At 36.5% G+C, this 25,407-nt stretch overlaps 1 protein-coding gene across 1 annotated transcript in view; it reads left to right on the plus strand.

The window, feature by feature from the left end:
- FOXP2 (forkhead box P2) overlaps positions 1 to 25,407 on the plus strand; it is a 497,120-nt gene that overhangs the window by 436,410 nt on the left and 35,303 nt on the right. Inside the window, exon 17 of the mRNA XM_054564264.1 lies at positions 110 to 273. Coding sequence (XP_054420239.1) covers positions 110 to 273 — 164 coding nt within the window. The remainder of the gene's footprint in view (positions 1 to 109; positions 274 to 25,407) is intronic.

Raw genomic sequence — 25,407 nt, forward strand, 5'->3', positions numbered from 1 at the left:
CTAAAATATCTATGTTGATGATTCAAACCCATTAAAAGAAGATTTATGTTTTAAAAAATATTTTAAAGGTCAGTTCAAAAGTTGTTCTACGTCCTCTTTATTACACTAGGCTGCCTTGGCAGAGAGCAGTTTACCTTTGCTCAGTAATACCGGACTGATCAATAATGCATCCAGTGGCCTACTACAGGCAGTCCATGAAGATCTCAATGGCTCCTTGGATCACATTGACAGCAATGGGAACAGTAGTCCGGGCTGCTCACCTCAGCCACATATGTAAGTGTAGTTAACAAACTCTATGAAATTCAGTATTCTTCTGAAATTTTGAATGATAAGTAAAAAAATACAAGCTTAAGTGGAGTTAAATTGCACAATGTTCATAATATGAAAATATGTATCAAAATCAAATTTGACGTATTCTTTTAGAATCTCTCCAATGTCCTATGATTATTGTAATAACAGTTCTCCACAAATTCTTAATGCTGCTAACATTCTCTTGGATATAGTGTCTAAAATGATTCTATATCTTATGGGTCATTATCACAGGTTAGCTTGTATGGTGCAATAAGAGTATTTATGATGAGTAAGTTGGCATATTTTTACTACTAGTACAGGTCTCTAAACCATTTATAAACTGTAGTCAAGATATTGCCCATTTTTATAAACCATAAAATGCAAAGTTCAACTGTTACCCACAGTTTACATATAAACCAGAAAAGTGTAACTTTTTGCCTGTCTTATAAATTAGTGTAATTAGATATTCAACTTTAATTACTGGTGTGTCTGTATTGGCAAGGTTTATATGTTATTTTTTATGCAAGACTACGATTCCTATTAATATTTAGCAGCTAACTATATCATTAATTACTCTGAAATCTTTCCCCTACCATCTTTGTAATGGAGCTGAGAGAGTAGATATATTAAAAATTGATGTATTGTGAATTTTGGAAATGTGTATAACTCTTTAAAAAATGCCTGGCCTTATTCATAGGCTATGCATGTCTGTTTCTTGTTTACTAAAAAGTACTGACCCTGGGAAAACCTAGAATTCAAGGGGAAAAATTAGAATCCAAATAATCAAATATATACAGCATTCAGTTGTTAGGTTGAATTATAACTTTATGTCTATATGTACTTCCTAAAATTAAATATCATATATTTCCAGTTTCAAGTCATTGAAGTAAATATATTACTTTCTTTCATTTTTATATTTTCTTCCCCTATTTTTGAATTAAATATCTAATCGAAGACCTGAAAGAGAAATGTGGCCTTTATATGTGCCTACTTTCATTTGACCTTTCACAGAATATTATTTTTGTTGACTTTTTAAATGTTTTATTTTACTTGACATATTAACGTCCTTAAGATCATGTACCTAATTGCTTTATAGCACTTTTACTTTATCATCTTTTCAAAAAAACACACTGTGAACTATAATGTGTTTCATTGGGTTTCAAACCATGACTTTTCAAAATGGAAAAATTTGTCTTTTGGAAGTGTCTTTAGATGTATTAAATAATACAAAAGAAGTAATAAAACTTGAAGTAGAAAGAACATGAATATATGCTCTTGAGAGTAGCAATACTCTAAAACAAGGAAAGTGAGCAATCAGACAAAAGTTTTTATATTTCTGCTTTATCCTATCAGCCAGGCAGTGGGTAGCTGGAGGCCTTTTACTTTCAGCAGTTCTCCTGAGTATGCTAATGCTCCCTCCCTGTATAAAATGCTAAAACAATAAAACTTTAAAGAGAAAATAAGAGTTAGAGCCTGTTTTCTCCCTTTAAAAAAAGACCTATTTCAGAGAAATGAAAGGCATTCATAATAAAAGCATTTAAGCTGTTGATGCAATTCTCTGTTGTTAGTATGCAGTGTATAATTGCTATGGAACATATATAGAAGATATGTAGAAAAGCATTTTTAATGTGTTGGTATTAAAATAAAAATTAATGATTTAATAAAATAGATTATTAAACACTATATTTTTAGGTCATTAAATATTAGGCTAAATTATAGCATTGTTAGTTTTGTAGTATTTTTTCATTTGGCAATTATTATTTTAAGTTCATTTTATTAATTTAGCTACAGTATAATTGTGGAATATCTCAGAGAAAAAATATTATGTTTAAAACAATATATAAACTTCCTGGAGCATTCTGGCGAGGGCACGGGCACAGGCAGTGTGTGGGACTCTGAGGAGACGAGCAGGTGGAGGGCAGTGGGTGGCCAAAAGCACACAGTAGACTCAGTGGGGATGAGCAGTTATTTACTCATGTCAGTTCCTTGTCCTGACTAGGAAGGGGATGGGGGAGCCAGTGATGGTGATTACTGGGGCAGCAATTTGAGCCCCTCAAGTGACTGACCATGTGATATTCCGAATGATCTTTGTCAGACTCACTTGGAACTGCAGTGATGGAGAAGATTTATGTGTACAAATCAGAGATAGAATATCTAGAGTACATTGTATATTCTAAACTTATATGTTCCTTTAAAAAGTTTCTCATTGCTGATAAATGGAAAAAAAGATTTTTGCTAAGCTAAACTCTAAGAGATATTACATGTCTATTACATGGACCCGTATGCAAGGGATCTTGGGTAAAGTCAACAACTCATATAACTCAGTCTGAGGTTTTGAAAAAGAGCTAGAATTGTTCTTTGATGTTTCTTGGACTTCTTTCATGGTGGCAATGTAAGTAAACACAGCTCACCTTTTCACACAACCACATGAAAATTACAAGTGAACTACAGAACAACCATTATTCTTTTTTTTTCTATTTTATTTGTTCATTTATTTTGCTCTTTCAATTCCAGATGTAAGTGAAATCATACGGTATTTGTGTTGCCTGACTGACTTCACTTAGCATAATATCCTATAGGTTTATCAATGCTATCACAAATGGTTAATATTTCATTCTTTTATATGGCCAAGTAAATTTCCATTGTATATATGTACTATATGTTCTTTTTTGTTTGTTTGTTATCTTTGTTTTTTTAATTTTTTAATTAATTATTTTTTTCAAATACATTTGTCTCCGCTTTCCTTCGATCATTTTTCCTTCCCCCATCTAAATCTTTCCCCACTTTGTCTTTGTCCATGAGTCCTTGCTATATGTTCCTTGACTTGCGCCTTCCCTTCCTTCTCCCTGTCCCCCGCCACCACCCCCCCCGCCCGCTCCCTCCTTCCCTCTTGTCTCTGTTGGTTTATTTTTTCTTCAGTGTTGCTGGTCTTCTTTTCCTTGCATCTTTGTTTTCCTGGTTAGGTTCCACTTATAGGTGAGATCATATGATACTTGTCTTTGGCCCCCTGGCTTACTTCGCTTAGCATAATGCTCTCTAGTTCCATCCATGCTGTCGCGAAGTGTAGTAGTTCTTTTTTTCTTTCTGCTGTGTAGTATTCCATTGTGTAAATGTACCACAATTTTTTGATCCAATCATCAACTCATGGGCATTTAAGCTGCTTACAGCACTTGGCTATTGTAAATTGTGCTGCTATGAACATTGGGGAGCACAGGTTCTTTTGAATTGGCGTTTTGGGATTCTTAGGGTATAGTTCCAGCAGGGGAATCACTGGATCAAAAGGCAGTTCCATTTTCAGCTTTTTGAGGAATTTCCACACTGCTTTCCACAATGTCTGCACCACTCTTCATTCCCACCAACAGTGTACTAGTGTTCCTTTTTCTCCAAAACCTCGCCAGCACCTGTTTGTTGATCTGTTTATGATGACCGTTCTGACCGGTGTGATGCAGTATCTCACTGTGGTTTTGATCTGCATTTCTCTGATGGCTAGTGATGCCGAGCATCCTTTCAAATGTCCCTGGGCCCTCTGCATCTCTTCCTTGGAAAAGTGTCTGCCCAGGTGCTTTGCCCATTTTTGATTGGATCAATTTTCTTCTTGTAGTAGAGTCGTGTGAGTTCTTTATATATTTTGGAGATCAATCTTCTATCTGATGTATCATTAGCAAATATATTTTCCCATACAGTTGTCTCTCTTTTCATTTTGCTGATGTTTTCTTTTGCCGTGCAGAAGCTCCTTATTTTGATGAGGTCCCACTTGTTATTCTTTCCTTTATGTCCCTTGTTTTAGGAGACATATCGGTAAAAAAATTGCTGTGTGGGCTATCTGAGAGTTTCCTGCCAATGTTCTCCTCTAGGACTTTGATGGTGTTGTGACTTATATTAAAGTGTTTTATCCATCTTGAGTTTATTTTTGTGTATGGTATCAGCAGATGATCCAATTTCAATTCTTTGCATGTAACTGTTCAGCTTTCCCAACACCATTTGTTGAAGAGGCTATTATTGCTCCACTTTATGCTTCTGCCCCCGTTGTCAAATAATAGATACCCATATAGACCTGGGCTTATTTCTGGGCTTTCTATTCTGTTCCACTGGTCTATGGGTCTGTTCTTGTGCCAGTAACAGATTGTTTTGAGTATAGTAGCTTTGTAGTGTAGTTTGATGTCCAGTATTGTGATCCCTCCTACTTTGTTTTTCTTTCTCAAAAATTGTGGCTATTCACAGTTGTTTATGTTTCCATATAAATTTTTGAAATGTCTGTTCTATTTCTGTGAAATACGTCATTGGTATTTTAATAGGGATTGCGTTGAATCTGTAAATTGCTTTGGGTATTATGGACACTTTGAAGATATTAATTATCCAGTCCATGAGCACGGTATATGCTTCCATTTATTTGTGTCTTCCTTAATTTCTTTCTTCAATGTTGTATAGTTTTCTGCATACAGGTCTTTTACCTCCTTGACAACCATTATTCTTAACCACCAAAAATCAAGCTGAATGGAATTCCTACAACTATGGAATTAAAGAAGAAACCACATTAAGACTGGTAGGTGGGGCAGAGATCCAGAATGGGGTGGTGCCACATTCACATGTGGTAGATACAAAATGAGAGGGATATCTCTGGATTGAGGGGCCACAGCCTAACAAAAGCACCCCTGCTCAGAATTCCTGACAGGAAGATAATTCCCCATAATTTCTGGCTGTAAAAACCAGTGGAGACTGAGGATGAGGAAGACAAAAACTTCTGGAGTCCCAGGTAGTTCCTCTTAAGGGCCAGTGAATGGGCTTACTTGAAAAAAAAAACTCCCTCTGAGCTATAGCATCAAGGAAGCAGCTTGAAAGGCACCAGAGGCATACAAGGAGGAGCTGAAGTGTCTGGCATCAGAGCAAGAGCATGGAAGCAGCTTTCTTCAGACAGAAATACTGACAGAGGCCATTGTTTCTTTTCAGAACCCTTCCCCAGTAGATCCAGCAGGCAGGAGCCATACCAGAGACTCCATCAACTTGGCTTACACTGTTTGCCCTACCCTGGTGATTCTCTCAGGCTCTGCCCCATCCAACATTTGGGCCCACCCAAGCTGTTCCCAGTGGCTTGTTCTTATGAATAGCTTGTCTTAGCTCATGCTTCAGATTTTCTTAAAATCTCTCACGCAAGTGATACCTGACCTTAGGACACCTTGTACCTCTTGTTAAGTAGCCCCAGGCCTGATACTGGAAGCAGTGGCCTTGGTTCACACCCTGGCCTCGCTTGGACACCTCCAAGTCTAGTACAGCTAGCGCTCATCTGCAGTTGATTTATAGCTCATGTTGGGTGACCCTGGACAGTACACATGTAGAGGCTGACCTTGGACTGTACCTCCTTGGAGACCTTAGAATCTGTGACCCCAATGAACAGCTACAGACCATGTCAGAGTACAACTACCCAATGACCTCCACAAGTGACGTACTCAGGGGGTGGATCCAGTGGGCATCAGAGCCCTGCTGAAGTAAGTTCTGCTCTTTGGAATAGGCCCCTGCACAGATGATCCCGCACAGTGGTCAGACGTTAGTGGTCAGTGGTCATATCAAGTCTCTGCAGCTGATTGACCAGGTAAATCTCTCCCATTTACCTGCCACAAGCAATCAAGGCTCGACTACAAGAGGAAGGTGTACCCAGTTCACATGGTGGACACACCTCAAGTGTTGAGCTTGAGTGATAGGGGAGGCTGTGCTAATGGACCCAATAGGGCACCTACTACACTAGACCAGTCTACCAAGCCAGGGAATATAACAGATCTACCTAATACATAGAAATAAATACAGGGAGACTCCAAAAATGAGGAGACAAAAAATAATTCCCAAATGAAAGAACAGAACAAAACTTTAGAAAAATAACTAAACACAATGGAGAAAAGCAATCTACTACATGCAGAGTTCAAAACCCTGGTTATAAAGATGTTAAATGAACTTACAGAAGAGTAGATGAACTCATAGAGAACTTCAGCAGCGTAAAAAAGGACACAGAAACCGTAAAAAAGAACCAGTCAGAAATGAAGGATTTGCTAACTGGAATGAAGAGCAATTTACAGGGAATCAATAGCAGAGTGAATGAAGTCAAGAATCAAATCAGTGATTGGGAATATAACCTAGCAAAAAATACCCCATCAAAACAGCAAAAGAAAAAATAATTTAGAAATGAGGATAATGTAAGGAGCCTCTGGGACAACTTCAGGTATACAAACATTTGCATTACAGAGATTGCTGGAAGGAGAAGAAAAAGAGCAAGACATTGAAAGCTTATTTGAAAAAAAATGACAGAAAATTCCCTAACTAGGTGAAGGAAGTAGACATACAAGTCCAGGGAGCATAGAGATTTCCAAAGAAGATGAACCAAAGAGGAGGCAAGAAGGCAGAAGAGTGAATGGAAGTCACACAGACCTCCTCCTAGGACCAATCTGGAATTATAACTAAATTATGGAGAAATCACCTGGAACAAACAATAGGGACAATAGGGAGAAAGGAGCCTCATAATCTTGGAGAGACAGAAGAATCACTTTTAGCACAACCTGACTAGGTAAGGAGTACAGTAGAGACTTGAGAAGGCAGGCTGGGTGCCCATGGGCCACAGTACCAGAGGGATATTTAAACAGCCAGTTGGATCCCACTGAGAGAAGTGGGGTTTAAACCATAAGCAGGGATCTCCATTCTACAGCATCAAAGCCCCAAAAGTACACAGATAACAGCCAGCTGTGAAAAATGGTAGGGGTGCTCTCTGACAAAGAGGGGAGGCTTGAGAGGCAAAGAGCTGTTTAAAGGGAAAACACATAAATTTTTGTTTGCAGCCACTTACCATGGGCTCTGGCAAAGTTGGGGGCAGAGTGGGCTCGAGACGCTAGGGCAGAGACTGGGGAAGGAGGCTTTGGGGAGATAATTGAGGGAATAGCTGTCGGGATCTTGGTGTTGACTTCACCCCTATTCGGCAGCAGGCATCTTACTCAGGCACACCATGCCCCTGAGCAGCAACAGTGTGAGAGGACACAATAACCCCACCCTCAGGAGGAACTCTGCCCTGGCCCAGTGGTGCTTAAGCCTGATCACCGAGTGGCATCCACATAGTAGATTCCTGGCTAAAGGGGATACAGATTGGTCTAGAGACACTTGAGGAGAGACTGCAGATGGAGGCTTTGGGGAAAGAACTGATAAAGTAGCCAGCAGGATCCCGGTGCTGACTCCTCCCCCATACAGCAGCAGCCATCTGGCTCAGGCAGACCACTCCCCTGAGCAGAGGACAAATAGCATCACCCCAAAGAGAGACACTGCCAACCCTGTGGTGTCGAAGCCTGACTGCAGAGTGCAGAGTGAATAGTTAAAAACTAAAAGAGATAGCCACAGACAGTATATTCCAGGAAGTCTCTTAAACACTGCCTAAGGTCAGATGGGGTCAACATCTGACATTGTCAGAGACAGATCCAGAAAGAAAAAAAGAATGGCCTAATACCATAGAAATTCATACCACAAAGGCAGATCAATTTAAGAAGCAGAAGCAAAAAAGAAGAGTCTCACAAATAATGGGAGACAAAGAAACACACACCAGTTGAAGGGAAAGGAGGAATTCACAGAAAGAGAACTAAATGAAATAGAGGCAAATAAGCTATCAGATATTGAGTTACAAACAACGGTTCTAAGGAAGGTCAATGAGCTCAGTGAGCTTAGAGGGAATTACCAAAAACTACAGGAAAACTATGAGGAAATTGCTGCAAACTATATCAGCATGAAAAAGGACACAGAAACTATCAATAAGAAGCAAGAGGAAATTAAGAATACAATTTCTGATTTGAAGAACACAGTAGTAGGACTCAAAAGCAGGCTAGATGAAGCACAGGATCAAATCAGCAAGCTGGAGGACAAGGTAGAAAAAAGCTCCCAGAAAGAGCAAGAAAATGAAAAAAGACTCAAAAAGAATGAAGAGGCATTTAGAGAAATGCAGGACCACCAGAAATGTAATAATATCCGTGTAATAGGGATACTAGAAAGTGAAGGACAAGAGCAAGGGAAAGAAGATTGGCTTGAAAAAGTAAAGATAGAAAACTTTCCTAATTGGAGGAGAGAAAAAGTCACCCAAGTCCAGGAAGCACAGAGGGTCCCATTCAAGAGGAACCCAATGAGGCATACTCCAAGACACATCATCATTAAAATGGCAAATATTAAAGACAAAGAGGGAATCATAAAGGCAGCAAGGGAGAAACAGGTAGTCACATATAAGGGAGATCCTATATGGCTAGCAGCTGTGTTCTCAACAGAAGCACTACAAGCCAGAAAATTGAAAGAAATATTCCAAGTAGTGAAAAGCAAAGGCTTGCAACCAAGACTACTCTACCCAGCAAGGCTCTCAATTGAAGTGGAAGGTGAAATAAGGAGTTTCCAAGACAAAAGAAAGCCTTACATCTCCACCAAACTAGCACTACAAGATACACTAATGGGACTGCTTTAACAAGATGAAGAAAAAGAAGGAGAAAGAGAAGAACACAGGTACAAAAGAAAAAAATGAGTAAGTACCTATCAATAATAATTTTAAATGTAAATGGATTAAATGCTCCAATAAAGAGACATAGAGTAGCTGAATGGATAAGAAAACATGACCTGCACATATGCTATGTATAAGAGACCCTCCTCAGAACAAAGGACCTACACAGATTGAAAGTAAAGGATGGAAAAAAATATTCCAAGCAAATGGACAGGGAAAAAAGCCAGGGTAACAATAGTTATATCAGACAAAATAGATATGAAAACAAAGGCCTTAAAAAGAGACACAGAAAGACCTTCAAAATATTCAAATGCAGAATCTAATCAAGGTGAAACCTATATGCATCCAACATAACTATATGTATTTTGGATGCATATAAGAACACATATATACACATAGATATATCAGGAATATCTTGGAGGACTTCAAGAAAGATATAGACAGCCATACACTGATAATAGGGGATTTGGACAACCTACTGTCAACAATGGATACATCTTCCAAATAAAATATCCACAAGGATATTGTGGAACTGAATGATACATTAGATCAAATGAACTTAAGTGACATATATAGAAACTTTAATCCCAAAGAAGCAAAATACACATTCTTTTCCAATGGACATGGAACATTTTCAAAGATAGACCACATGATAGGACACAAAACAAGCCTCAGCAAACTCAATAAAATTGAAATCATAACAAGCATTTTTTCAGACTGCAAGGGCTTGAAACTAGACATCAACCTCAAGGGAAAACTCAAAAACATTCAAACTTATGGAGACTGAATAGCATTTTATTAAACAGTGAATGGGTCAGTAATGAGATCAAAGAAGAAATCAAGTTTCTGGAAACAAATGAAAATGAACACGCACAGACCAAAACCTATGGGACACAATGAAGGGAGTCCTGAAGAAAAGTTCATAGCAACACAGGCCTACCTGAAAAAGACAGAAACATTTCAAATAAACTACCTAACCCTACATCTTCAAGAACTGGAGAAACAACAACAAACAAAGCCCAGAGTGATTAGAAGGAAGGAAGTAATCAAGATCAGAGTAGAATTGAGTGTCATAGAGACTAAAAGAACAATTCAAAGTATCAACAATCCAGGAGCTGGTACTTTGAAAAAATAAAATTAACAAGCATTTAAGCATATCATCAAGAAAAAAGAAAGGGAAGACTCAAATAAATAATATCAGAAATAAAAGAGGAGATAACGACTAATACCAGAGAAATACAAGAGATTCTAAGAAATTACTATGAACAATTATATGCCAAGAAATTTGAAAACCTCGATGAAATAGACAAATTTCTTGAAAAATGTAAACTTCCAACACTGAATGAAAAAGAAGCAGAAAACCTGAACAGACTGACAACAGCTGGGGAAATTGAAGCAGTAACCAGAAAACTCCCAGCACACAAAAGTCCTGGACCGGACAGAATCACAAGAGAATTTTACAAAACATTTCAGGAAGAGCTAACCCCTATCCTTCTCAGACTATTCCAAAAATTCCAAGAAAAGAGAAGACTACCAAACTATTTTCATGGGGCCAGAATCATCCTAATCCCAAAACCAGATAAAGACACAACAAAGAAAGAAAACTACAGGTCAATATCACTGCTGAACATAGACGCTAAAATCCTCAATAAAATATTGGCAAACCACATCCAGCAATACATTAAAAAGATCATCCACCATGATAAAGTGGGATTCATCCCAGGGATACAAGGATGGTTCAGTATTCTCAAATCAATAGACATAATACATCACATAAAGAAATGGAAAGACAGAAATCACATGATCATCTCAATAGATGCAGAAAAACGGTTGATAAAGTACAGCATCCAATTATGATAAAAAACCACTCAGTAAAGAGGATGTAAAGTGGGCATACCTCAACATAATAAAGGCCATATATGAAAAACCTACAGCCAATATACTTAATGGGTAAAAACTAAAAGCCTTCCCACTAAGATCGGGAATAAGACAAGGATGTCTGCTTAAACCAGTTTTATTCAACATAGAATTGGAAGTCCTAGCCACAGTGATCAGAGAAGAAAAAGAAATAAAATGCATCCAAATTGGAAAGGTGCAAGTTAAATTGTCATTGTGTACAGATGACATGATATGTTCTTAGAAAGCCCCATAGACTCCACCAAAAACTACTTAACATAATCAATGAATTTGGCAAAACAGCAGGGTACAAAACAATATTTAGAAATTGAAGGCATTTTTGTACACCAACATGAAATATCAGAAACAGAAATCAGGAAAAAAAATACCATTTGGTATAGGAATGAGAAAAGTACTTAGGAATAAACCTAACCAAGGAGGTAAAAGACCTTTAATCAGAAAAATACAGAACACGAAAGAAAGAAATTAAGGAAGACACAAATAAATGGAAGCATATACTGTGTTCATGGATTGGAAGAATTAACATCATCAAAATGTCAATACTACCCAAAGCAATTTATAGATTCAACACAATCCCTATTAAAATACCAATGATGTATTTCACAGAGATAGAACAAACATTTCAAAAATTTATATGGAACCATAAACAACCCCAAAGGGCTGCAGCAATTTTGAGAAAGAAAAACAAAGTAGGAGGGATCACAATACCTGACATCAAACTATACTGCAAGGTCACAGTAATGAAAACAGTCTGGTAGTGGCATAAGAACAGACACATAGGTCAATGGAACAGAATAGAGAGCCCAGAAATAAACTCATGTCTCTACTGTCAGTTAATATTTGACAAAGAATACAGAAGCATAAAATGGAGTGAAAATAGCCTCTTCAACAAATGGTGTTGGGGGAGCTGGACAGCTATATGCAAAAAATTGATATTTGATCACCGACTGACACTATACACAAAAATAAACTCAAAATGGATAAAAGACTTAAATGTAAGTCACAACACCATAAAAATCCTAGAGGAGAACATAGGCAAGAAACTCTCAGACATTCCATGCAACAATGTTTTCAATGATATGTCCCCTAAAGCAAGGGACATAAAAGAAAGAATAAACAAATGGGACTTCATCAAAATAAGAAATTTCTGCATGGCTAAAGAAAACAACAGAAAAATGAAAAGGCAACCAACCATATGGGAAAATACATTCATCAATTATACCTCAGACAAGGGTTTGATCTCCAGAATATATAAAGAACTCACACCACTACACTCCAGGAAGACAAGCAATCCAATTAAAAATTGGGCAAAGGACCTGAACAGAGACTTCTCCAAGGTGGACATAAATAGGACCCAGAGACATATGAAAAGATGCTCAGCATCACTAGCCATCAGAGAGATGCAAATTAAAACCACAACAAAAACCACTTCACACTGCTCAGAATGGCCATCATAAACAAATCAACCAACAATTGCTGGCAAGGTTGTGGAGAAAAGAGAACCCTAGTACATTGTTGGTGAGAATGCAGACTGATGCAACCACTGTGGAAAATAGTTTGGAATTTCCTCAAAAAGCTAAAAATGGAACTGCCTTTCAACCCAGCAACTCCACTGCTGGGATTATACTGTAAGAATCCCAAAACACCAATTCAAAAGAACCTACGCACTCCGATGTTCATAGCAGCACAATTTACAATAGCCAAGTGCTGGAAGCCACCTAAGTGCCCATCAGTAAATGAGTGGATCAAAAAACTATGGAACATTTACACAGTGGAATACTATGCAGAAGAAGAAAGAAAGAAAGAAAGAAAGAAAGGAAGGAAGGAAAGAAGGAAGGAAGGAAGGAAGGAAGGAAGGAAAGAAGAGAGAAAGAGAGAGATGAAAGGAAGGAAGGAAGGAAGGAAGGAAGGAAGGAAGGAAGGAAGGAAGGAAGAAAGAGAAAGAAAGAAAGAAAAGAAGAAAGAAAGAAGGAAAGAAAGGAAAGAAAGAAAGAAAGAAAGAAAGAAAGAAAGAAAGAAAGAAAGAAAGAAAGAAAGAAAGAAAGAAAGAAAGAAAAAGAAAGAAAGAAAGAAAGAAAGAAAGAAAGAAAGAAAGAAAGAAAGAAAGAAAGAAAGAAAGAAAGAAAGAAAGAAAGAAAGAAAGAAAGAAAGAAAGAAAGAAAGAAAGAAAGAAAGAAAGAAAGAAAGAAAGAAAGAAAGAAAGAAAGAAAGAAAGAAAGAAAGAAAGAAAGAAAGAAAGAAAGAAAGAAAGAAAGAAAGAAAGAGAAAGAAAGAGAAAGAAAGAAAGAAAGAAAGAAAGAAAGAAAGAAAGAAAGAAAGAAAGAAAGAAAGAAAGAAAGAAAGAAAGAAAGAAAGAAAGAAAGAAACAGCTACTACCCTTCGCGACTGCATGGAGGGAACTGGGGAGCATTATGCTAAGCGAAATAATCCTGGAGGTAAAAGGCAAATACCATGGGATCTCACTTATAGTGGAGCCTAATCAACAAAACAAACAAGCAAGGAAAATATAACCAGTAACATTGAAAGAAAAAAGAAACCCAACAGAATCAACAGAGTAGGAGACAGGGGGCTAGGAAAGGGAAGGGAAGGGTCAAGTCAAGGTACATGTGTAAAGAACCCATGGACAAAACCAAAGTGCGGAAGGATTGAGGGAGGGAGGTGAGAGAAGGAGCAGGAGAAAGTGGTGGTGGGAAGGTGGAGACAAACGTATTTGAACAATTAAAAAATAAAAAATTTAAAAATTTAAAAAAATAAAAAAAACTGAAGAATAAAATAAGAAAAATGCCACCAAATCTGAATATTAATTTTGTAGCATGCTACTTTGCTGAATTCATTTATAGCTGTACTAGCTTTTTGGTGATGCCCTTACGGTTTTGTATGTATCATGTTATCTGTGAATAATGAGAGTTTTACTTCCTCCTTTCCAGTTTGGATTTCTTTTGTGTTTTTCTTTTTGTTTGATTACTATGGCTGAGACTTCCAGTACAGTGTTGACTAAGTAGAGAAAGTGAATATCCCTGTCTTTGTCCTCATTTTAAGGGAAACACTTTCAGTTTTTTCCTATTGAATATTATGATGGTTGCTGTTTTGTCATATATGGCCTTTATTATGTTGAGGTATGTTTCCTCTATCCCCACTTTCCTGTGAGTTTTTAGCATTAAATGGAAGCTGAATTTATCTAATGTTTTTTCTGTACCTTGGTATGATCTTGTGGTTTCTTTCCTTCATTTTGTTTATGTGGTGTATCATGTTTATTTATTTGCGCATATTGTACCAACCTTGCATCCCTGGAATAAATCCCACTTGATCATGATGTATGATCTCTTTAAAAATTGCTGGATCCAAGCTACTAATATTTTGTTGAGGATTTAGCATCTATTTTTATCAGAGATATTGGTCTATAATTTTCTTTCTTTGTAATATCTTTATCTGGTTTTAGAATAGGATAATTCTGACCTCATTAAAGAGCTGGAAAGTCTTCCCTCCTCTTGAATTTTTGAAGTAATTTGAAGATAGGTGTTAGTTCTTTGAATATTTGGTAAAATTTTCAAAGCCATCTGGTCCAGGACTTTTGTTTGCTGGGAGTTTTTTGAATACTGCTTCAATTTCATTACTTGTAATATGTCTATTCAGATTTTTTTATTCTTAACGATTCAGTTTTGAAAGAATGTATGTTTCTAGGAATTTATCCATTTCATCCAGGTTGTCCAGTTTTGGGTATATAGTTGTTCATAGTATTTTCTTGAAATATTTTGTATGTCTATGGTTTCAGTTGTTATCTCTCCTCTTTTATTTCTGATTTTACTTATTTGGGCCCATTTTCTCTTTTCTTGATAAGTCTGGCTAAAGTTTCACCAACCTTGTTTGTCTTTCCAAAGAACCAGCTCTTTCATTGATCTTTTGTATTGTGTTTTAGTCTCCATGTACTTTATTTTCACTCCAATCTTTATCATTCTCTTCCCTCTACTTAGCCTAGCCTTTGTTTGTTGTACATTTTCTGGCTCTTTCAAGTGTAGGGTTAGATTATTTATTTTTTACCTTGTTTCTTGTGTTGGACCTGTAATGCTATGAACTTTCCTTTCATGATTGCTCTCATTTTTTGCCATAGATTTTGGGCTTTTGTTGTTTAATTTCATTTATTTCCAGGTAATTTCTTTATTTATCAATTGTGAACCCATTCAGTGTTTAGTAACATGTTTTCCAGCCTTCATGTGTTTAAATGATTTGGAAGGGTTTTTTATTGTTGTTGTTGTTGTCATTGATGTCTAGTTTCATGCCATTGTGATTTGAGAACATGCTTGATATGATTACAATGTTCCTGAATTTGTTGAGATTTGTCTTGTGTCCTAACATATGGCCTATCTTTGAGACTGTTCTATGTGCACTTGAGAGGAATGTGTACTCTGCTTCTTTCAGATAAATGATCTGTAAATATCAATTAAATTAACCCAGTATAAAATGTTATTTAAGGTCACAATTGCTTTGTTAATTTTTAGTCTGGAAGATCTATCCATTGATGTCAATGGGGTGTTAAAATCCCATAATATAACTGTATTGCCAACATTCTCTCCCTTAAAGTCCACCAAGATTTTTTTTTAGATGATCCTATATGGGGTACTTATATGTTTTCAAGGGTTATATATTCTTGTCAGATTGCTCTTTTTAGTATTCTATAGTAACTTCTCTTGTCTCTTGTTATGGCCTTTATTTTGAAGTCTATTTTGTCAGACGCAAGAATGGCTGCCCCAGAATTTTTTTTCATTTTTGTTTGCATAGAATATTTTTTTCCACCTCTTCAATTTCAGTCTGTGTGTTTCTTTTGTTATGAGGTGTGTCTCTTGTAAACAGTATATATATGGGTCATGTTTTCTTATTCATTCAGCTACTCTAGGTTTTTTGATTGGAGTACTTTATATGTTTACATTCAAGACCATTATTGATAGATGCTTATTTACATTTTATTCTCTATAGCTCTCTCTCTCTTTCTTTTTCTTCTTTTGTTCTTTTTCTCCTTCTCCTTCTTCTTCTTGTCCTCCTCCTCCTCCTTCTCCTTCTTAAAGCATTTCTTTAACATTTCTTGCAATACTTGTTTGGTGTTAATTAACTCCTTCAGCCTATTTTTTTTTTGTCTGCGAAGCTCTTTATTTTGACTTTAATTTTAAACAAAGAACCTTGCTTGTTAGAGTAGTGTTTGTTGCAGGTCCTTGCTTTACATCACTTTGAATACTTCATGCCAGTCCTTTCCATTTGAAGTGTTTCTGTTAAGAGATCAGCTGAGAGCCTTATGCGAACTCTTCTGTAGGTAACTAACTGTCTTTCCTTTGCTGCATTTAAGATTCTCTCTTCATCTTTAACCTTTGCCATTTTAATTATGATGTTTCTTGGTGTGGGTCTCTTTGAATTCACTTGATTGAGAGTCTCTGTGCTTCCTGAACTTGTGTGACATATTTTCTTTACCTAGTTAGGGACATTTCCAACCATTATTTCTTCAAACAGGTTCTCTATGTCTTGCTCACTCTTTAGTTCTTCTGGTACCTCTATGATGTGGATATGGTTATGCTTGATATTGTCCCAGATGTCTCTTAGACTGTTCTCATTTCCCTTAATTCTCTCTTTTTTTAATGCTCTGCTTGGTGTTTACTGTTATTTTGTCCTCTAATCTACTGATTTGATCCTGTGCTTCATCTAACCTGCTGTTGATTTTCTTTATTTCAGATAATGTTCTCTCATTTCTGACTGGTTCTTTTTTATGGTTTGTATGTCCATTTTAATGTTTACTATCTGTTTAAGTTCTCACTGAGATCATCCATTTTTCTCCTACAGTTCTTGGGCATCTTTATAAGCATTGTTTTAAACTCCACATCTGATATTTTGGTCACTTCCATTTTATTTAATTCTTTTTTTCTGGGGATTTATCTTATTCTTTCATTTGTGGCATCTTTCTGTTGCCCCATTTTGCCTCTGTGTATTAGGTAGATTTGCTATGACTTCCAAACGTGTTATCATGGCTTTACGATGAAGGTGTTTTATTGGGCTCTGTGGCACAATCTTCTAGATCACCTGAGCTTTGTGTGCCAGGAATGTTTCTTGTGGGTTATGTGCATTCTCCTGTTATAGTTGAGCCTTGAATGTTGTTGTCTGATTTGTGGGTAAAGTCAGCCCTTCAGGCTGGCTGACTATAAAGGTAAATCTGTCACCATGCGTGAGAAAATGTGCAAGGGCTGTTCCTCAAGGCAGAGTTTCCAGCAAGGTTTGGTGCCTGCTGGAATCCCCCTTGGTTAGTTAGTTGGGTCAAACTCCAGTGTGGTCTGCCGCATACCACTGGTTTTGTTGCTTCTGAGTTCACTTGACTGGGGTTTACTTACATGTAAGATGTTGTGTGTAACTAGCCTTGGGCCTTGGGTTACCCGTCTGATGCTACTGCACTGTTTACTGTTTGTGACTGTGTGTATTGGACCTGAGTGTGTGTAGAGGGGCCAAACTTTGCATAGAGATCTGCTTTCTCCAGTTTAAAGCTGGGGACAGATCTATAAAAGAACTGAGACTCCACAAGGTCCACTTCTACCTGTCATCTATTCGGCCTCACCCTGAGGTTTTCTGATCTTCCTTTAGAGCATTCCAAAGGAAAACTAGAGTGGTCCCAGGCTGGTTTTGAACTACAGCTCCATCCATATGTTGTGAGAGCAGGGCAGTTATGGTTGGGATGCCAAGGCTACTGGGCTCATTACTTGGGCCTCACACAGTCAGGTATTAATGAGGGTATGGTAGCCTCTACCCTAGAGCCAAAGCACTGTCTCTACCAGGGTCTCCAACTCTAGTATTCCCTGGGTGACTTTCTACAGGTTCAGGATGAGTGCAACCTACCATCCCATCTGCAGGATACAGCTTGGCCACTCTGGGCTCAAGGAAACATTATCAAAAGTTTCCCATTGAGGCTGATGCTGACCAAGCCTGCAGGAGGGGACTAAGCACTTTGTCCCAGTCCCAGAAATATCCTTTGAGGGAATCACCCTTTGAATGTCCCTGCTCTGAACCACTCTTCCTTCTTTCCATAGACCTAACGAAGCTCAGTGGGGTGGGGTTATATGAGATGTGGCAGGGCTAATCCAAACAGTTTCCCATTGTGGGTGGTGCCCACAACCTGTAGGATTAGAGTGAGCATGTGTTCCCCTTCTTAGGGTTAAATGGGCTGAGCTCACTGAGGATATAGGAATGGCTTTTTCCACTACAATGTATCAACACACTCCAACCCCCATCCATCTGGTTCCCAGACCAAAGCTTCACTGGGTCACACAGTCCAAAAGTACCAGCTCTGCACAGACTGTGGCTTCCTGCTCAACTAAACTCAGCAGAGTGGGAACAGCCAAGAGATTCAGCAGGTAGGGGTAAGGGTGGCTGTAAAATTGAGGTTGGGGAGACTAGCCCTCTTTCCAATGCCAAACAGTTTAGTCATTATCTGGGTCTCTACCAATAACTTCTCCAGAAAAAAAAGAGGGCTCCAAATGTCGCTGATGGTTGAAGCCAGCAGACCTCTCCACAGGACCTACATACAGCAGAGCGGGCTTGCCAAAAGTCAGAAACCAGGCCTTGAACTCCCTAAGCTGGTGCTGTAACAATAGAAATGCTTATACCTGAAAAGTTGGCACCTGGATCTCTCAGGAATACTGAATCTCCATTGCTTTTCAGCACCAGATGCTATGTGAACAACTCTTCACATTTCTGTCGCTTTGGGTTGTGGATCCCTGCATCTGATTGATACCTCAAGCTCTGGTGAGAGAGAGTTTTGCAGCTGGGATATACCTCCAGTCCCCACTGCACCTCATTGTGGTGGCTAGCCCTCTCTGTGCCTCTGTCTTTCTTACCAGTCTCTATAAGGCTTCATCTGTAAATCCTTGGTTATGTTTCGGTTTACTTGTCTTCAGTTGATTATTCAGGTTAATTGCTCTTGAATCTAGCTGTAAATCCAGTTTGGAGTCTGGAACAGGTTAGTGTAGCTTCCACCTACTCTTGGGAGTGAAAAGCAAGAAACTGTTACAAGAAGTGCCATAAAAATAAATACGAGAACAAGATGACTGAATGCTGGGGACAAGAGGAAAATTAGGAAAAGTCATAGCAATTTTAAAAGAGTAATTTTACTCACAAATCTCCTTTATAAACCATTTAAATAATATGTTATGCATCCTGAAATGAAGTCATGGTACGTATTGTTTTGGAATGGGTTATGCTGATGCCATTAAAAACTAGAATCAGAAAAACCTGGTGGTATCCATAGTATATGTGCTGCGGTGTTAGATTGCAGAGGTTCTAAACCTAGATTTAGCATTTAATAGCTAAATAGGATTCTCTTTTTTCCTCAGTTTTCTCAGCGAAAAATGAGATAAGTAATAATACCTATTACATAGGATACATGCAAATGGAATGAATGCCTGGAACATAATAATTGGTCTCTGTGTCCCTCATATGTCCCTTATTGCTGTGTGCACATTTGCTGGTTTCTATTACCTCTTGTAATACCTGATTGTTACTATAAATGAGACAATAAACAATATTAAAATATTTCCCATTTTTATACATTTTAGTTACTTCATAAACATGAGGTAAGTTTCCTTGACAGCCCCTTATTTTTTCCTCTCACCTCTTCTTGTAACTCATGAAGTAAGGTCTATGAAGGTTAAACAATATGAGCCTGGAATTTATGGCAGGGATCAGGTAGAGTTAGTGGAATAAGTGGTTTTTGAGATAAAATGATGCTATCTGAGGTTGTAGACAATGAACAATTCAAATAGAGAGAATAAGTCAGCTCAGAACAGGAACTCATGTTATGTGCCTAGAAAACATCGACTGTTAGTTTTGATAGGAATTTAGAATACACAAAGTAAAATAGAACTTAGAATATATGAAGTGGGACCAGGTTGTGGAGTGTCTTAAATATCAAGCTACGGGATATATTTTATTCAGTATGGAACCAGTTAATGTTATGAGCTTGAGTTTCACAGGATCAGGAATGTGCTTTAGGTAGAATAATTTTGAAGTGTACTGAATGAACCATGACTGAATGAAGCTCATGTACAGTAAGATATGCTGAAGCTGAGAGAGACAGGAAGCAGAATAAATTCCTGAAGTATGTAGCATCTGACTTGGGAGTGAAAAGCAAGACACTGTTACAAGAAGTGCCATAAAAATAAATACCAGAACAAGATGACTGAATGCTGGGGACAAGAGGAAAATTAGGAAAAGTCATAGCAATTTCAAAAGAGTAATTTTACTCACAAAGAGTAATAGTGGACAGAAGAGGAGATGCTCAAGAGGGAAAGTGATGAGTTTGGCACTTATTTGCTGAATTCAAGAACATAAATATCCTTAACATTCAGGACAAAATAAAAGTGAAACTTATTTTGTAGTCTTTTTATTTAGTCCAAAACAGTAAAATTTTATATAGTAGAATTTGGATGTATTCCCAAGATCAATGAAGAAGATATTTTAAAGCTTTAGAAGAACAGAATAGCTATGGATAATTGCTTTTTATAAATTATTTTTGGAAAACAAGATATGCCAAATTATTATCCACATTCTTCATTTTCATGTTCCATATTTAACAATTTACCTCTACTCCAACTTCTACTCTTACAGTGTCCTGAACAAAAGCTTTTGTCAAACTAGTGCATTTGTTTTGCCATAACTGTTTGCCTTTCTGCCCTTTCGTTTTTTTATTTTTATTTTTTATTTCCCTCACCTAAATTCCATCTTTGCTTAAGGGCCTAGTTCTATTTTCCCAACATGCTTTCCCAAGTAATTTTGCTGTCAGGACTGACATTGTGCTTCACTTCTGAAGGGCTTACTCCTTGTATCATTATATGGAACTACCAACAGTATTTGTGTGAGCATGTATGTATTGGTACAAGTGTGCATGATCATTTTGCACATATCTCTAATTTAAGGGCAGAGATTATATTTTAGACAAATTATAGTGTATGAATCCCTAACACATTATACCATACAAAGTAAGCATTCTGTATCCATCTGATAGTGATTAGGAAGAATTAAGTTGGAGGTGACTGTTTAGCTTGAAATGGTTTGACTTCACAAAGAAATGCCTACAAGAATAAAATCCAGGATTGTTTTAGAACCCTGAAAAAGAAAGGAGAACAAGCAATTTTAAGAAGCAGAGATAACTAAATATAGTGTTCATATTTATGAGAGAGCAAAAAGATCATTCTAAATATTGGTAGAGTGCACTTGTTAAATTTTATTTTGAATTTTAATTTTTAGTAATATGCATTTTGTAACTGTCCAAATTTATGTGAATAAAAATTGGCAAGCTCTTTCACAGCATTCATGATAATCTTCCCAGACTTTATTAAATTTTATTTATCTTATTGAAGATGAATTGAAAAAGAAATAAATATTTCGGTATCAATGCAATATAAATTAGATAAATGTTCAAGTGGATTTTAGCAAGAAGTAGGATAGGTTAAAGCCAGGTGGAACAATATAGATTCTAAATAACATTTGAAACTTATTTTGACACTTTTTAATCAAAGAGAGTTTTAAAATCTTTATTTTCTACTTCTATTGAAAGAGTTCTAGAGCTACCATGATCTAAACAAATATGTCCTTTAAGAGTCTGAACTGAGTTCCATTACAATTTATAATACTCTTCCCTTATGTACCTCAGTGCCAATATCCCTTGATTACCTGACTTTTCAGAGTTCTGTAGAATATGGGTAAAATTAATTTAGATTTATATTTTATATTTATATTTGACTCTTTTTTTAAACTTTATTTTAATTTATTTTTTCAAATACATTTGTCTCTACCTACCCCCCACCACTTTCCCTTGCCCCCTCCCTCCTTCCCTCCCTCAGCTCTTCCCCTTTGGTTTTGTCCATGAGTCCTTGCTATATGTTCCTTGACTTTCCCCTTCCCTTCCCTTTCCCTGCCCCTCTCTCCCTCCTTCCCTCTTGTCTCTGTTGATTTCTTTTCCTTTCAGTGTTGCTGGTCTTATTTTCCTTGCATCTTTGTATTGTTGGTTAGGTTCCGCTTATAGGTGAGATCATATGGTATTTGTCTTTCGCCCCCTGGCTTATTTTGCTTAGCATAAAGAACTACTTAAAGAATTAGGATTGATAATGTGTTTAGGCAGAAGTAATTTAAACATACTCTCTTTTCCTATGTGTGAGACTTAAGTGAATGGAAAAAAAAAAAAGAAAAAATATATAGGAAGTAGACCTGGAAGATGAACTCTTAGTGGCAGAATCAATTCATTCCTGTCACTTTCCAAACCTAAGGCAAAAAGAGAAATTTAATTTTGTACCCACCATATTTAGTTCAACTCATTGTTTTTTCTTTTTATTAAGCAATTTTTTCTCCTTTTTCTCAGCAAGTTTGCCCAAATATTCCCTTTTTCTTCCTGTAAAAATATTAAATGAGATTTCCATGTTTTGATTTTTAAATCTTGTTTCTAGAAATCGAAATGAACATTCTTCCTGAGCTGGTTTTGTCTTGATGGCTTTATACACAGAATCTTCCTTTGTCAAGTTGTTCCCCTTTCTGATAATTAGTCTCCTACTGTTGAGTTTTCAGATATTTTCTTGTTATTTCCTAAATCCTCTTAGCCTCTATATCATTTCATAGATCTATTTTGCTAATATTCTATATTAGCTGATGGTGATTATTATTTTCTCCCTCTTATTAAAGGAAATATTGCAAGCTTGAGAGTTAATGATCTTCTATGTAGAATCAGAAGTTAATATGCTTCACATAAGCCTAGAAATAAGTTTTCTGTGTCCATAGAAGTCAAAATTTTAGGGTAAGGAAATAAAAGGCTGAGGCATCACATGAAAACAATAGTAGTGCAGTATTATTTCAGAACTGCAACGGAAATTCATCTTTTTGATTAACATGTTGAATGTAAATTCTACATGCTCCAGAACTTTCTGTACATTGCATGTCCCAGTCATCTTTATAGCATCCTCTGCCTCTTGAGAGCCTCAGTTGTTATTATTATTGAATAATAAACTTCAGCCTCTCCTGGCAATAATATATTGTAACCAGAGAGCTAAAAGGGACTTTTAGACTCATACTTTATAAAAACAGTATTGAAAATCTAATATGAATTGTGAATTTTCTCTGAAACATAGTAAAAATATTCAGGTATATGATATTACCTTCCTTATATTCTCTTTGGATTACTTAAAATTTAAATTGCCATTTGTAGGCACATGTATAATTTCATACCCTACACTTTTGGTTGGCGATATTTTATATTAAATTGCTACAGGTCTTAGATCTCCCTGTGGACAAAAGAATTTGAAATTGTCTCTGTATTTCAGGGGAAAGCAGTTGAAAGTGACTGACAACTTGAGCAAGTGAAATGCTCCCTCTCATTGTCTAAATGTCTATTAAATCTGTTATTTTTGCAGATATTTAGGATCATTAAGATGTATTATGAAGCTCTAAACATAAACACATTTTTATTGTCTTACATATGTTTTCCCTGATTTTCTAATTCATAACTTTTCACAATTTTTCTAATTCTCCTTTACTTTTTCCCTAACACTTTTGAGACTCATAATTATTTTTCTGACTTAATTCCATTTTTATTTAATCTCTAAATGTTTTCATTAACTTTGCTAGTTAGCTTTGAGATCTCTTTCCAAAGTGATTGTAGAGAATTTATGATTATGCAAGCTCTTCATTATCTTATCTTTGTTTTACACGCTACAAGTGTGGCTCAGTAGTTGCCATTCTTTTTATACATTATTCCAGACCGCATATGTGGCAATTATAACTCGTTTTAGTTCTACTTAATAAGAGCATCCTCCCAGAGGTACAATGCCTTCAGCGGAAAAGTGTTATATCCCCACCGTGACAATTGTGGAAATTTGTGGTTTCCTATAGGGTCTTGAAGGATTTTTATAGAACTACACAAATGATATCGGACATCCATGATATGAATACCCACAAGTTAGGCAAAGTGTGTCAGAACACTTTTAGCTGACAGCATTGTAGCTTACTGCTTCCATTTTATATCTAAGGAAGATACTTTTTAGAAGGTATATCTTCATATGCACTAACACTAATTGAGTCTTAAAAATTTTATTTCTCTAAGGGTCAAAAAAACAACAACACTGAGTGAACTGTTTAAAAAGGAATATTGCTATTCACTATTATTTTTTTTCTATTTCTAATACTAAGAAAAATTGAAGGTTTTTACATAGCTATGTGATATTTTAACTTTGACATAGGCTTGGGAAGTAGATGTATATTTGGTAAGAACAGGTTTTATGACTAAAGATATTTATCACATAATCTCAAGTATTGTCTCAGAATATTATTTAATATAAAGGTAATTTATATAAGATGTTATATTTTAATAAATGTTGAAAATACTGCATTTTGGCTACTTTGACAGAATTTAAAATTGATCAGGCACGTAAGTACCACAATATACTTTGGCACCAGTAAACATAGTTTAAAACTTTATCTCAGGGTTCTTACATACCATCAGCAGTTTCTCTGATTAGGATGAATTAAATAATTTATATCAACAACAGATGACCAAATAATTAAATATAACTAGTGAAAACATTCTTTAGTTTGCTCAATACTGTCTTAGTCTTTGAAGACTGAAAATGGAATAATTCAGCATGACATAAAAAGCAGGAGCAAAAGTTATTTGTCACACAAAGTTATCTTACTATCAATAAATTTACATTTACACATTAAACCTAAGGTCCCTTTTGTTAATTAGCAGATCAAAGGACATAATGCACTAGATTTAGGATGAAAGGTACATATTATTTTTTTCCCTCTTGTAAGGTTTAGAACTAACAGAGCATAACTGAGCAGAGTTCATAAGAAAACTGAACATCGAGTCAACCATGTGGTTTATTTAAGCAAAGGAACAGTTCCATCAGAGCAGCCAGTATCAGAAATTAGACAGACCTAATGATGGTAACAATATGTAATTCTACTGGAGAACAATCTCTGTAGAGATATCCAGGAGACAGTTTCACCAACATCCAGCAGTGTAGGAGCAGCATCTCCTTAGGGCAATTTGGCAAAGGGAAATAGACAACAGTCCAGAAAAATGGTTGAGCCGCATGGTGGAGCAAGGGAACTGGCCACAGCCATAGGGCCCAATTATCTTCAGGGAACCAGAACCCACGTTATCAAAGAGAGAACTAGAGAGAAACAGGACATACACTTTGTGTTCATATATCCATTCTGACACTTCTGACTGAAACTTAGTCCAAGGAACAAGGCAGAAATACAATTTTTGGATGAATGGTTCACGAGACTTTTGGAGTAGTAGCAAAACTGACTTAATGGCCAAGAGTCAAGATGTAATCTAGCTTTCTTTTATTTCTCTGGCTAACAGATTAGAAATATAAAGGTCCTTAGATTGATGGATGAATGCTTGTTGAAAATTTCTATTTATGAGACACTAAATGAAATGGTATCAATTGTACCTCAACAAGCAACTATTTTGATTCTGAGATTGGACACAATCTATTTGTACTAATCAATGATCAAAGAAATTACATCTATTTTTAATTTTATCACAGCCATTTGGATCACAGCTATCACTTTTATAAATCAAACAGAATGGTAAATCTTAAAGAATTTTGTTATGTTTTTTAATCAGCACTGTAGGAAGTTAGCTTTCAAATAATGTAAAATTCAGTTTCTTTAAA

This window comes from Pteronotus mesoamericanus, unplaced genomic scaffold (assembly GCF_021234165.1).
Source record: "Pteronotus mesoamericanus isolate MK-2021 breed Mesoamerican mustached bat unplaced genomic scaffold, CSHL_Meso_final scaffold_85, whole genome shotgun sequence".
NCBI lineage: Eukaryota > Metazoa > Chordata > Mammalia > Chiroptera > Mormoopidae > Pteronotus > Pteronotus mesoamericanus.